General features: G+C 41.4%; 1 protein-coding gene and 1 long non-coding RNA gene across 2 annotated transcripts in view; one reads left to right on the top strand and one right to left on the bottom strand.

Moving 5' to 3' along the window:
• Positions 1 to 14,501, top strand: part of mettl22 (methyltransferase like 22) — a 382,505-nt gene that overhangs the window by 353,112 nt on the left and 14,892 nt on the right. Inside the window, exon 10 of the mRNA XM_034190848.1 lies at positions 11,135 to 11,237. Within this exon, the coding sequence (XP_034046739.1) occupies positions 11,135 to 11,237 (103 nt within the window). The remainder of the gene's footprint in view (positions 1 to 11,134; positions 11,238 to 14,501) is intronic.
• LOC117528246 lies at positions 2,380 to 10,057 on the bottom strand. The gene is made up of 3 exons (XR_004565714.1): positions 10,047 to 10,057; positions 8,419 to 8,566; positions 2,380 to 2,390 (listed from the first exon to the last, which is right to left on the bottom strand). It is a non-coding gene; the product is annotated as an uncharacterized LOC117528246 (long non-coding RNA).

The following is a 14,501-nucleotide window of genomic DNA, read 5'->3' as shown; positions in this document are numbered from 1 at the left end:
TTGTGGTCTGTGTATTTAAATGTTCTCAGTTCTACTTTTCCATGATCAGCAATCCTTTGAGTTATATCCTTCTTGTCTCCAGATGTAGATGATGTAGTAGATGAATAGGTTCCTCTGGTCTGTGTCATGGTGTTGTGATGTGTTTGTGTCCTCATACCTTATTGGTCGTATTTGTCCAGATCCTCGATGTTCCTGATTACCATAACGTTCGCTTGTTCTGGTGTTCCATTCAATTTGATAAATGTTTTGCAGTTGGATGTCCATGTCTGTTGAATTTTTCCCTGCTTTTTTAAGAAACGAGCTTTCCTGGCGATGTCTGCGTTTCTTTTGGTCAGATGTTCATTGATGAATACGTTTGTTCCTTTGAGTTTCCGTCCCTGTTTTAACAATGCCATTTTATGTTTTCTGTTGACAAACCTCATTATAACTGCTCGCTTGTCTCCATCCTCTCTCCTGGGCAGGGGGTGGCACGCTTCAATGTTATTACAGTCCATTTGAATACCTTTAGATTGCAGGAAGTCAGCCACCTGTTGTTCCACTGAGCTGGCCTCCTGCTCACTGGCCCTCCCCTCCGCTGTCTTCTGACACCGCCCGTGTGTAGGATCGAGGTTTAATATGAATTCCTGTAATAATAACGTCGTTCATCCTTGTGTACTGTTCCAACTCTGCAACACGGTTCTCCAGGTGCACCAGACGCCCATCTTTCTCTGCATTCTGGATCCGGAGAGCCTTCACTTCTTCCACCAGCTTCCCTTAGGCAGTATTATTAGACGGTATTGCTTAAATTTTCATTGTTACGCAGATGATACCCAGCTTTATCTATCCATGAAGCCAGAGGACACACACCAATTAGCTAAACTGCAGGATTGTCTTACAGACATAAAGACATGGATGACCTCTAATTTCCTGCTTTTAAACTCAGATAAAACTGAAGTTATTGTACTTGGCCCCACAAATCTTAGAAGCATGGTGTCTAACCAGATCGTTACTCTGGATGGCATTTCCCTGATCTCTAGTAATACTGTGAGAAATCTTGGAGTCATTTTTGATCAGGATATGTCATTCAAAGCGCATATTAAGCAAATATGTAGGACTGCCTTTTTGCATTTACGCAATATCTCTAAAATCAGAAAGGTCTTGTCTCAGAGTGATGCTGAAAAACTAATTCATGCACTTATTTCCTCTAGGCTGGACTATTGTAATTCATTATTATCAGGTTGTCCTAAAAGTTCCCTAAAAAGCCTTCAGTTAATTCAAAATGCTGCAGCTAGAGTACTGACGGGGACTAGAAGGAGAGAGCATATCTCACCCATATTGGCCTCTCTTCATTGGCTTCCTGTTAATTCTAGAATAGAATTTAAAATTCTTCTTCTTACTTATAAGGTTTTGAATAATCAGGTCCCATCTTATCTTAGGGACCTCGTAGTACCATATCACCCCAATAGAGCGCTTCGCTCTCAGACTGCGGGCTTACTTGTAGTTCCTAGGGTTTGTAAGAGTAGAATGGGAGGCAGAGCCTTCAGCTTTCAGGCTCCTCTCCTGTGGAACCAGCTCCCAATTCAGATCAGGGAGACAGACACCCTCTCTACTTTTAAGATTAGGGTTAAAACTTTCCTTTTCGCTAAGGCTTATAGTTAGGGCTGGATCAGGTGACCCTGGACCATCCCTTGGTTATGCTGCTTTAGACGTAGACTGTGGGGGGGTTCCCATGATGCACTGTTAAAGTCTTTCTCTTTTTGCTCCGTATGCACCACTCTGCATTTAATCATTAGTGATCGATCTCTGCCCCCCTTCACGGCATGTCTTTTTCCTGGTTCTTTCCCTCAGCCCCAACCAGTCTCAGCAGAAGACTGCCCCTCCCTGAGCCTGGTTCTGCTGGAGGTTTCTTCCTGTTAAAAGGGAGTTTTTCCTTCCCACTGTGGCCAAGTGCTTGCTCATAGGGGGTCGTTTTGACCGTTGGGGTTTTTCATAATTATTGTATGGCCTTGCCTTACAATATGGAGCGCCTTGGGGCAACTGTTTGTTGTGATTTGGCGCTATATAAGAAAAAAGTTGATTGATTGATTGATTGTTACGACAGTTGTCGTAAAGCGGGACTGGTTGGTTGCTGCGGCAATGCTGTGTGGCTCCTGTGCGACACTTAAGCTAAACTTAGCATGTGGACATCCCAAACTTTTAGAGCCTTCAAGTGTTTAAAAGAAGATTTGTGCAGCATGTCTGTGTCACGGAGCGACGTCGCACAGAGAGAAGATGGTGAGAAAGACGGTTTGAACAAGTCTGATAAGGACAAGAATCCGTGGACTCGTCACTGGCTTCATCAACACACCTGAAAGATAAAAGAAACGGGAAAAGTGAACTGTGTCCTCTCAGGAAACACGGTAAGAATTTTTCTCTCCCTGGAAAATAAACATTCTGCTGTTCAAACAGGATTTTAGACAAGATTATGTGACTTTTCTTCACTAATCTAGACTTTCTTTCATTGTAAAAAAGACATTGTGGCTTTGAATGGATTTAGGCTGCATGAATTTACACAAGAATATAAGTGACTTTTTACTATGAGGTATGTTATTTGATATTTTACCATGATTTTCCAAATATTCTACAATCTTTATCTGTGGTTTTTGAAATGCTCTAACAGTCTTTTCAGTCTTCATAAATTTCATGTAGTTTAATTGTTCTGAGTTAATGCATAATTTGGTTTACAATTAAAAGGAAAATCATTCCAGGTCCAACTTCCACGTCATATTCTGTTATTTCAACATCACTGACAGGTCAAATAAAAGGTTGAATACAGGATCATTTAAATATCCACTAATTTTGAGATTTGTTCTTCCAGGAGATGCTGAAAAAGTACGAGGTCTGTCCATAAAGTATTGTACCTTTTTATTTTTTTCAAAAACTATATGGATTTCATTCATATGTTTTTACGTCAGACATGCTTGAACCCTCGTGCGCATGCGTGAGTTTTTCCACGCCTGTCGGTGATGTCATTCGCCTGTGAGCACGCCTTGTGGAAGGAGTGGTCCCGCCCCCTCATCGGATTTTCATTGTCTGGAAATGGCGGAATGAAAAGGACTTTTTTTCCATCAGAATTTTTTCAGAAGCTGTTAGAGACTGGCACCTGGAAACCATTCGAAAAATTTATCTGGCTTTCAGTGAAAATTTTACGGGCTTCACAGAGAATAAGGACTGTCCTCTAACACTCTGAAACGGAGGTGTTCCTTTGTCTCGCTTCATCAGTGAATCGGTCGTGACGCGCGAAGCCTCCGCGCGGCTTTCCATGACAAAATCTCTTGTTAAAAGTGAAATCTGCCGGAAAATGGCTGATGTCCAGGTCTTGTGATAACCAGAGAAAGTGCACACGACGGTCTCGTATCCACAGAGCCATCAGCTTAGAAATGATCCAGTGGTTTGTGCCGCATCGTCGCAGCTCGCAGCGTGGCGCACTGACCGTCCTTTAAAGGGGTCCTTAAAGCTGTAGTTAAAGTCCTTATTCTCTGTGAAGCCCGTAAAATTTTCACTGAAAGCCAGATAATTTTTCGAATGGTTTCCAGGTGCCAGTCTCTAACAGCTTCTGAAAAAATTCTGATGGAAAAAAAGTCCTTTTCATTCCGCCATTTCCAGACAATGAAAATCCGATGAGGGGGCGGGACCACTCCTTCCACAAGGCGTGCTCACAGGTGAATGACGTCACCGACAGGCGTGGAAAAACTCACGCATGCGCACGAGGGTTCAAGCATGTCTGACGTAAAAACATATGAATGAAATCCATATAGTTTTTGAAAAAAATAAAAAGGTACGATACTTTATGGACAGACCTCGTATCATTAGATAAAAATTTAATTCTGGGGCCCCACAGGGCCCTAGACCCCGGCTCCTGGACGCTGTGCACCCCCCCAGACCCCCTGCAAATTTTCCCCGGATTTCACAATTTTCATTTCACAGCCCTGGCGGAGAGACTTATGGTCATGAATACTTTAATGTTGTGTTGCTAACTGGGACGTTAAAAAACGTGCAACATGTCCTTTGCCATTTTAGTCAAATGTTGTTAAATCTATCGAAAAAGATCACATAGCCCAAAAATACGCTGAATTAATAGCAAAACAATGTCTCTCAATTCCAAACCAAGAGGGGGAAAACATCAGCACAACCCCATGTGAAAAATAAGACACACCCACCCAAGCAGCTTGTGGTTTGTTTGACCAAAAAAGATAAAATAACGAGTCCTACATACTACATACATACATCTGAATTGAATTTTGGCATTAACCCCTTAACGCCTATTGTCACATATATGCTACAATATTTGACTCAAATATGCAACATACCAAATTGACCAGTATGCCTGTTGTCACAAATTTGCAACATACCATTATTATTATCATAACATTATAACATAAATTATTACCAAAATACCACAATTACTATTTATTTTTTGTGCAAAAGTGTAATTAATAATCTCAACATTATTTACCATCTACTTAAAGGTAAAAACACACACAAAACATTTTTTTTATATATATATATACGAGGTCTATTAGAAAAGTATCCGACCTTATTATTTTTTTCAAAAACCATATGGATTTGAATCACGTGTGATTGCGTCAGACAAGCTTGAAACCTCGTGCGCATGCGTGAGTTTTTTCACGCCTGTCAGTTGCGTCATTCGCCTGCGAGCAGGCTTTGAGTGAGGTGTGGTCCACCCTCTCGTCTATTTTTTATTGCGAATAAATGTCTGAACGATTTGGAGCTTTGCTGCATCAATTTTTTTCCAGAAACTGTGAGAGTCCCAGCCCCCATCGACAGGCTGACACCCCACAGGAATTGTGAAAAGACATGGACATCAGCACTTTTCTGGCACATTAAGACAGACATGCGGAGGAGTTCCGTGCGTCGCGGTGCAGTCGCTGGGCGCAAAGCAACGCCGTGATGAAGCCTCACGGGACATGTGCAGCTCATGCACAATCACAATCGGATATTCACACGACTGGAAAGCAACCGGAATCCGTCTGAAATCCACCTGAAAGCTGTCCTGTGAGACCAACACCGAGGTGGTTTTGTCCCGCATAATGAACGGCTCTGTGGTGCGTCCCTCCGCTTTCTTTCCATGAAAAAAACTCCTGTAACGGTGGAATATGCCAGAAAAAGTGCTGATGTCCACATCTTCTTCGCCTTTTTGTGAAAGTCAGACGAGGTCCCGGATCAACAAAGCCTTCACCTTGGAAATGATCTGGTTGTTTCAGCGGGGTGTCAGCCTGTCCATCGGCGCTGGGAGCATGCCGCGCTCTCAGCAGTTGTGGGCCGTTCTTAAAGCAGCAGTAACACCCCGTAATCTGTTTAATCCCCATAAAATCGTCCCTGAAAGCCATATTAATTTTTTGAACGGTGTCCACCTGGAGGTCTCTCACAGTTTCTGGAACAAAATTGATGCAGCAAAGCTACAAATCATTCAGACATTTATTCGCAATAAAAAATAGACGAGAGGGGTGGACCACTGCTCACACAAAGCCTGCTCACAGGCGAATGACACAACCGACAGGCATGAAAAAACTCACGCATGCGCACGAGGGTTCAAGCTTGTCTGACGCAATCACATGTGATTCAAATCCATATGGTTTTTAAAAAAAATAATAAGGTCGGATACTTTTCTAACAGACCTCGTACAGCTATATAAATTCAGGCGTTAAGGGGTTAAAATTCTTCTTCTGTGGTGCGAGCAGTCACTGCATAAGGTGATATTATAAGCTAAAATATAATAAAAATATGTGAAAAATTTACCTTCATATTTGATTCAGTTTACTATTATAGATTAAAATATGATTTTACAGAAAAACTCTGGAAACTGTGAGTAGATATTGAATATGATCTCAGAGTGAACTAGGGTTTGTAAGAGTAGAATGGGAGGCAGAGCCTTCAGCTTTCAGGCTCCTCTCCTGTGGAACCAGCTCCCAATTCAGATCAGGGAGACAGACACCCTCTCTACTTTTAAGATTAGGCTTAAAACTTTCCTTTTTGCTAAAGCTTATAGTTAGGGCTGGATCAGGTGACCCTGAACCATCCCTTAGTTATGCTGCTATGGACTTAGACTGCTGGGGGGTTCCCATGATGCACTGAGTGTTTCTTTCTCTTTTTGCTCTGTATGCACCACTCTGCATTTAATCATTAGTGATTGATCTCTGCTCCCCTCCACAGCATGTCTTTTTCCTGGTTCTCTCCCTCAGCCCCAACCAGTCCCAGCAGAAGACTGCTCCTCCCTGAGCCTGGTTCTGCTGGAGGTTTCTTCCTGTTAAAAGGGAGTTTTTCCTTCCCACTGTCGCCAAGTGCTTGCTCACAGGGGGTCGTTGTGACTGTTGGGGTTTTACATAATTATTGTATGGCCTTGCCTTACAATATAAAGCACCTTGGGGCAACTGTTTGTTGTGATTTGGCGCTATATAAATAAAATTGATTGATTGATTGATTGAATTGAAGTCAGATAAAGTTTCATGTCGAATCCATTTAGCTAATTTATTTTTAATTTAAATTCACAAAGAAATGGAATCATCTGCAACAATGCGAACTGAAGTTGGAAAGTATTCAATCAGAGAAAGTCTTCATCATTGGCAGAAAAAAAGAAAATATGTACAAATCATAGTTAACTTATTCAAGGGATTCAAGGATTCAAAGGATTCAAAGGAATTTTATTGTCATATGCACAGAAGAACATGTTCCCTGCACAATGAAATGTGTCTACTGCATTTAACCCATCCTAATTGCCAGTAGGAGCAGAAGTCGCCATTAGGCGCCCGGGGACCAGCTCCAGATGTACATCCCTGCCTTGGTCAACAGCAGGGCTGAGCAAACCAAGACCGACCCATAACAAACAACACACACACAACACACAACACACATAGGCCGGCCCGGTACATAAACGTATATTGAAAAGCAAAACACGAGGGAAAAGGAGAAAAAAAAACCCTCATAGCCGCTGCGTTACACAGCAGCAATGAGGAAAAAAATCCCCATCAGCACAGAAAAACAATAATCACACAGACAAAACAAGGACGCAGGGCGACAACCGAGATTTGAAAAGGTCCAGTTTATCAGAAGACTCCGGAGGCAGCCTGTTTGGCGCCGTCAACGGCCTTGTCCGACAATCCTGGAGGGGGGAGGGGCTCAGCCCTGAGCAGTCCACTGTCCACAGTCAACGTCAGAGCTGGAGAAGCTGAGGGGAGGGGGGAAGACCAGGGAGCGAGGCTTAAGTGTTGATCTTCTGAGGAGGTTTTATCACAGTGACCTTGAAGTGCAGCTGTATTTGGGGAAGCCAAATGAATAACCAGATTAGCAGACACCTGAAAGATTCCACAGTTCTGAGAACAGAGTGGCTCTCAATGCATCTGAATGTAGAATGTGGTCTTCACTGACGGTCAAAGCGGGTTTCCAGGGCTGCAATTCTGCTCAAGATGTTTTCCAGCGTGTGGTTAACACCCGTCGACTGTGCAGCCACTGCCTTCCCAATCGAATCAATCATGTAGGGCAGCCTGGAAGGACCAATCAAAGCTGCTTCCACTTTCTTGATTTTCCAGTAAACCAGCGCTGTGCCCGCTCCACACATCAGAAAGCCGGTCACCACCAAGCCGAATATATACACATCTTCGACATCCTCCACAGAAAGCGTGTAAAGGCACATGACCTGCCATCTCCTCCACGAGTCCATCTTGTAACCCATCACATGCGTCCCGGCAGGACAGGTTGGGTCCTCCGCCCCCGAATGTCTTGTAGAAAAAATAGTGTCAATTGCGTTCAGAGACTACTTTAACAGATCCATTTTGTCATTCTCCAGAAGCGCAGGGCTGCAGCCTCACAGACAGCATGCCACAGAAGCAGGAAAGATAAGGAGGGAGGGAGAAGAGAAAAGTGCGTCGGTCTCGGCCGAGTGCAAGCTGGCCATTTGATCTCATATTTTGATGTAGACAATGATCATTGATCTGAAGCTTTTATTATTACATATAAAATTATTTAAATAGATGATTTGGATGTTATATTATAGAATGATATGTTGGGTTATGTGGTACCATAACAAATTGGTGTCACTTTTCTGACAGTCAAAGATACACTTTTTACTTAGAAAAAAATCACTTTCTAGGGTTATAACTGAGAACCCTGATTTTTCTAAGTAAAAATTGTCTGTCAAGAATCTACCTGAATGCACCAAAATGCACCATTTTTTTAAAAAGCCTTTCTATGGAAACAGGCCTCCGGACCCCCTAGAGGACTTTGCGTTTTCAGTGCTCGTGCTGTACCACTTCCCTACACAGTCCATCAAGCACCAAAAAAGTTTCAGTCAAAAATTTCTTTCTCACTAGCACCCATGTAATTGTTAGTGCTATGACTACAAGAAGTCTCAACTGTTTCGTGTTTCTTTATATTTGAAGAAACATATTTTTTCACTTGTCCCACATCAGGTACATTTCAACATTTGCTGTGCAGAGAACTTTGTAAATCCAGACGCACTTCAAAAATTTCCAGTGATGGAGCTGAACACCAAAACCTGAAGTCCAGAAGGAAGAAGAGAGGAGAGCTTCATCTGGTTAAATGTCCTGAGGGTCCAGCTCACCTGTTATCTCTTAAAACCAACACCTGCTGCTATGCTTCTAAATAAAACAAAGGCTCTTTAAAGAGCAGCTATGTTATCGTTTGAAAAGGCATTTCCTTTAATATTTTAACATTAAATGAATGAATCAGAAAACATGTCCATGAAGTCAAGGTTGAGTCAAAAAGACACTTGCACAGGTAGAAGAGGCATTGTGCACAATTTCAAAGCATTCACAATAACAAGAATAGTCAAATTGTTATTTTATTAATTACTCTGTTTTGATTACATTAAAAGCAATCACATAGTCAATGAGGACGTAATTAAATGTTGAAATGACTGAATTGAAAAAAATGATTTCATCATGAGGTTTATGTCACATTGAGAAATCCTAATTAAAAGACACACTGCAGTCATTGTTACATCATCTCCTGTTGTTGTTGTCCATTCAGCTGCTCACATTTTGTTTGGGGTCGCCACAGTGGATACATCCAGATCCGCATTGGCATTTGGCACAAGTTTTACGCCGGATGCCCTTCCTGACACAACTCCAGTGTAACCTGGAGAAACACACACAGCCGCTGGTGTCCCAAAGAGGTCTCCCATCCAAGTACTAACCAGGCCCCACACTGCTTAGCTTCAGAGATCTGACGGGATCAGACTGACACAGATCAGATCGGCTGCACATCATCTCCTCTTGTGTTTATAATAAATATTTATGTTTCTTTACTGCATTTTTCTTTCTTGGTTGAAATGCAGATATGAATGAATGAATCTACCAGACTTAAAATGTACACATTGCTTTTCATGCCATTTTATTTGTCTAAAAATAAATGTCTAAGGTTCCTTATGAAGTTAATTAAAGGAAATTATCTCATCTGAAACAACAACAGATAATTTATGGTTTTAATTTACAGACAAACATCAAAAATTTCTAAAGAATCTTGTTTTACTTAAAACTATTTGCAAGTTTTCTAATGTAAGAATTTTTTTTTTACTTTTTTTTTTTTTTTACTTCAAAATGTACAGTAACCGGAAATTAATCTTGAAGTTAAAAAAAAATTGTAAGGATTTTCTTCAGTAAACTGCTGTGTATAAATGATCGGTTCTGATGTTCGTCTGACACATTTCTGCACTCTGTCTTCTGTGTTGTGGCCTGATGTCTCATTTCTAAAAAAAAAAAAAAGTGTGCTCCCCTCAGAGCCATGCAGTGCCCTTCCCCAAATCTGTGTCTGGTGTGGGAACTGCACCAACAGATTATGTAAAAGGAAGACTCTTAATATCACATGAAAGAAACATATAAAAGATTAAACTGGAATGTAGATTTCATCTTTGGTTAAGTATAACAACACAGAAAACGAAATTACAGTTTTTCTCTCTTTCCTTTGTTAAAAGTATATTTGCGTACTGAGGGGTCCATGTCCTTCTAAAAGTGGGCACTGTGGTTCCATCACTAAGTTGTTCGTCGTATGACCTCTGCTCTTTGGCCATCTGGCTGGTTTGAATGGGCTGTTTTATAGTGATAAGACATTAACAAGAATGCATTGAAGGTCCCTTCTTGGGATGTAGGATGCCATAAATTGATTAAAAAGTACTTTGGATGTTGACATCTCCTAGTACCAAGCTAGCTAGCAAAACAACTTGATGTCACTTTGACATCTTCCAGGCTTAGGATTGTCAGTTCAAGGCACATTATGAAAGGGGGCGAGAGGGTTTTCGGTGCCTGGTACCAAGCTGAGTGATAACACAGAATCAGTCCCGTGTAACACATTCCAACCTTATGATTGTCTGGGCAGTCCATTTCTTTGTTAAAAGTGAAAAATGAAGCCAACTTTTGGTTCTGTAAAAATGTCTTTGGCCATATTTGTTACAGTGCCTTAGAGTAAGAAAGAATCTTGTTTTTCTGGGATAGACTCCAGACTCGAAGCCACAGCTTTGGATGTCAGGTTGTCACGGGATGGGTCACACCACATCAACTCCTTCCATCTTTGTAGCAGAAATGAAAAGGTGGAGCCAATGCCTGAAGAGTGGGGAAGGGCTTCGGAAAAGAATTTTAGAATAAAAGGAAGAAGACTGGGTTTAAATAAAAATAAGGATTCAGAAGTGATCTTATAGGAAGGGGTGTTGAAAGGAGTGAAACATTCAAAAAATGTTGGAAAACTGGGAGCTGGGGATGGACAGCTGGGTGCAGAAATGATGATGTAACAGATTGAAGCTTGGCATTATAAGACACAGACATCGGATAAGGACAGATGAAAGGAGGAAGGAAAATGAGTGGAAGGAGAAAGGCCATCCGGAGCATCGACCCACATAGATGTGGGAAAAGGAATCTGATTTACAATCCCGGAGATGTGTTATCCAGTTATCCTGGGAGTTGAAGCCTTCAGAAGTTCTCAAACTTTGATATTTTCCTATTTTACAATAGTCTAGAAATCATCTGCAACTCTATCGTGTTTGTGTTCATGATGAAAGCAGTTTGTTAGCTGACAGAGATATTTCATGTACATTATTATTATATTATTTAATAAATGCTGAATAAATATTTTGTTTTTCTACCATCAGTTTTCTACGATGATGTTCTGACCGATGGGTTTTTCAGAACCGTTTACCAGCTCTGCAGTAACTTTCTGCACTCCTGCACCATCTACCTCACTGTGGAGAAAAGGTAAGGAAACAGGAGGACATGAACCTGTCACGGCTCTTAACTCTCTCTCTCTCTCTCTCTGTGTGTGTGTGTGTGTGTGTGTGTGTGTGTGTGTGTGTGTGTGTGTGTGTGTGTGTGTGTGTGTGTGTGTGTGTGTGTGTGTGAGAGAGAGAGCACATTTTGGAGAGTTGCTGCACCCAGACCACATCTGTACATACTGAGTGGAAGGTTTGATGTTTGACTTCCAGAAAGGAGGTCAACATCATCATGTTTTAATAGCAGCTGTAGACTGTCTGTAACACAGCATGAACAGGAACAGAGGGCCCACAATCCACCACTCGTATGAGTTCAGGGAAAAAACTAATAACCCCATCACGCTAGAGGCCGGAAGAACCCCAATACCGTCCGAATGAATCTTCAGCCACCGTTCGGGCAAAGCCAAGGCATGTTCGAAAACCTCCGACAGCAATTTGCATGCACTCCAAGCAGTCGTGGCTGGTCCAAATGTTTTGCTCATGTTCAAAACAGTCAATGTCCAGTCGAGGTGGAAAAATAGTGTATGCAGTCGAGGTGGACTCTAACTGCAATCTGACTGCATTCGAAATATTCTCACAGCATCAAAACAGCATCTGAAACAGACAGGCATGTCAACTCTTGCCGGCATGTCCAGAATGGAGCACGGAAGAGCCGTACGTACACCATTAGAAAGACTGACAATGCAACCATTTACCAATGCACTACAATAGTCCAGCGGATATGTAGAAGAATCGTTCACTTCCGGATAGAAGCATGAAATTTGGCACAAATGTAGCTAATTATGTCCTCTTTCATATAAAAGCAAGACCCACCTCAGATCTTGCATGGTTCTTGCGTTATTCAAGATGGCATCCAAGATGGCCACCAAAAATCTGTTTTTGGCAAATAACTCAAAACTATGACCAGTTAGAGCAAAATATTGTATTACCATTGTATAGAAATATGGCTATTCTGCACATTTTGAGCCTAATTACAAGCTTGTAGCATGAATAGTTTTAAAGATACAATTTTTTTAATCAATTAACAGTAGTGGATCTTTGTATATTCAATGTAACACTAATAGCTGGGTGATTTTGTAAACAAACTTTATTAAAAATTATACCTGTAAACAGACAATAAACACAATCACACATACATTTCCATATTATACAAAATATTTTTTCAAGTTTGTGACAATGTGTTCAGACATTTGATCAATTAATAGTAAGTATCAACTTCATACAAAATGCATTGTTACCTAACTTATGTATGGCCTAAATCCAGCAGTCACCATTAAAAATATAGGCTGCACAGGATTCAACATCTACAACTGTTAAAACAATTAAATAATATTATTATGAATGCAATCAATAAAGTTTAGGCATTTAATAAGTACTAAGGATCCACTTACCACTATACTGCAACAATCTGTTCTATTCAGATCACACAGAGCCTTGTCAGACTCACTATTGGAATGAATATGCACTGTCCCTGTAGGCCAGCACATACCTCCAGGCCTCCACACTGCTGCCCTCTACCAAGCTGTGTAATCAGCAGTCACATGTGCACACACTTGCCCAACACTCAGAATGACTGGAAAGATTAGATAAATGCAACATCCCAATTACTGATACCATATCAAGGAACAAATTGCCACTGTTTGGAACATATGCCAGCACAAATGCTGCTGCCAAAACAAAGTTGTCAGCATTGAAGTCTGATTGCAATTTATTTGCACATTTGTACCTGGCTTGTCAAACAAGAGATGGCAATGTTGAAGAGTTTTTTTTAAGCATGAGAACTGTGCTCATCCTCCATCACTTTCTAATGCTGGAATGTTGCGGCGTCGGAAAAAGTCAGATCTTCTGCAATGTATTGGCATTTCTGATCACAGTCAACCACCACCAAATGTCGACATGAAAGTTTTTGATGGGGCAGCTGTCATTAACGTGTTAGCACCTGGTGGAAGTAAAACTTTCAAGGACTATTCAGAGACTGTGTTTTTGCCTTACATTGCAAAGCAGGCAAAAAATATCAAACGTATTGATATTATTTGGGACAGATATCTAGAAAACAGCCTCAAGGAATCCACCAGAACTTGCAGAGGAGTAGGTATTCGAAGAAAAGTAGTACCAGAAACTGCAATTCCAAGTAACTGGCAAACCTTCCCATGCTGCTCAGAAAACAAGGTGGAACTCTTTCAGTTCCTAAGTCGAGCAGTTATTACACTGGATGTGAAAGACACAGTTGTTATCTCCACACTGAATCAAGCTGTTGTGACTAATTGTTCAGTTGATACTAGTGCTATCAATCCAGCAAACCATGAGGAAGCTGATACAAGAATGTTTTTGCATGCTGCTCATGGTGCTGCACAGGGTTTCAATCGAATTTTGATAAGGACAGTGGATACAGATGTCGTTGTTCTTGCTGTTGCATATGTGAACCAACTCAACATTAACCTCTGGCTTGCATATGGTGTTGGAAAATCTCTGACATACATATTAGCCAACAGTCTAGCAAGTGCTCTTGGACCAAACAGAAGCAAGGTGTTACCTTTCTTCCATGCATTCAGTGGTTCAGACACCACCTCCTTCTTTGCTGGGAAAGGCAAGAAGTCTGCCTTTGATGCCTGGAATGTTGTGCCAGAGTTGACTACAGTCTTAGAGAGGCTAAGTTCAAGGCAGGACACCATTACACCTGAAGATGAAGCTGCCCTAGAGAGGTTTACAGTGGTGATGTACAGTCGCACATGTCCTCTGTCAGATGTTGACAAAGCTCGTCAAACTGTTTTTGCCCAAGGCAGACAGTCACTGGAGAGCATTCCACCAACCAAGGCAGCCCTTAGAGAGCACATTAAATGGGCTGCATTTCAGGCTGGACATATCTGGGGACAAGCTCTGAAATCCCAGCAAGATATTCCAGATGTCACAGATTGGGGTTGGGAGAGGTGTCAGGGCAGATTTACTCCCAAGTGGAGCACTCTGCCAGAAGCATCAAAAGTGTGCCAAGAGCTCATTAACTGCAGTTGTAAGAAAGCTTGCAGAGGCTTGTGCAAATGTTTCAAGGCAAATTTGAGTTGCAGCTCTTTATGTCATTGTGGTGGTGCATGTCATCAACTAATGTAGTGTAGTTGCGATGATTTGTATTTCGTAATTGTCATTTCATGATGTTCGTTAATATCTTCCTTTTTGTCAAGCTTAAAATAGGAGTTTAAGAGTTATATGGTTTAGCTTGTTCATGTAACTTTGATCTGAAAATTATGTGGATTAG

Source organism: Thalassophryne amazonica, chromosome 16 (genome assembly GCF_902500255.1).
Source record: "Thalassophryne amazonica chromosome 16, fThaAma1.1, whole genome shotgun sequence".
Classification (NCBI taxonomy): Eukaryota; Metazoa; Chordata; class Actinopteri; order Batrachoidiformes; family Batrachoididae; genus Thalassophryne; species Thalassophryne amazonica.
The sequence above is the reverse complement of the archived record's forward strand: the minus strand, read 5'-3'. Positions and strand labels throughout refer to the sequence as shown.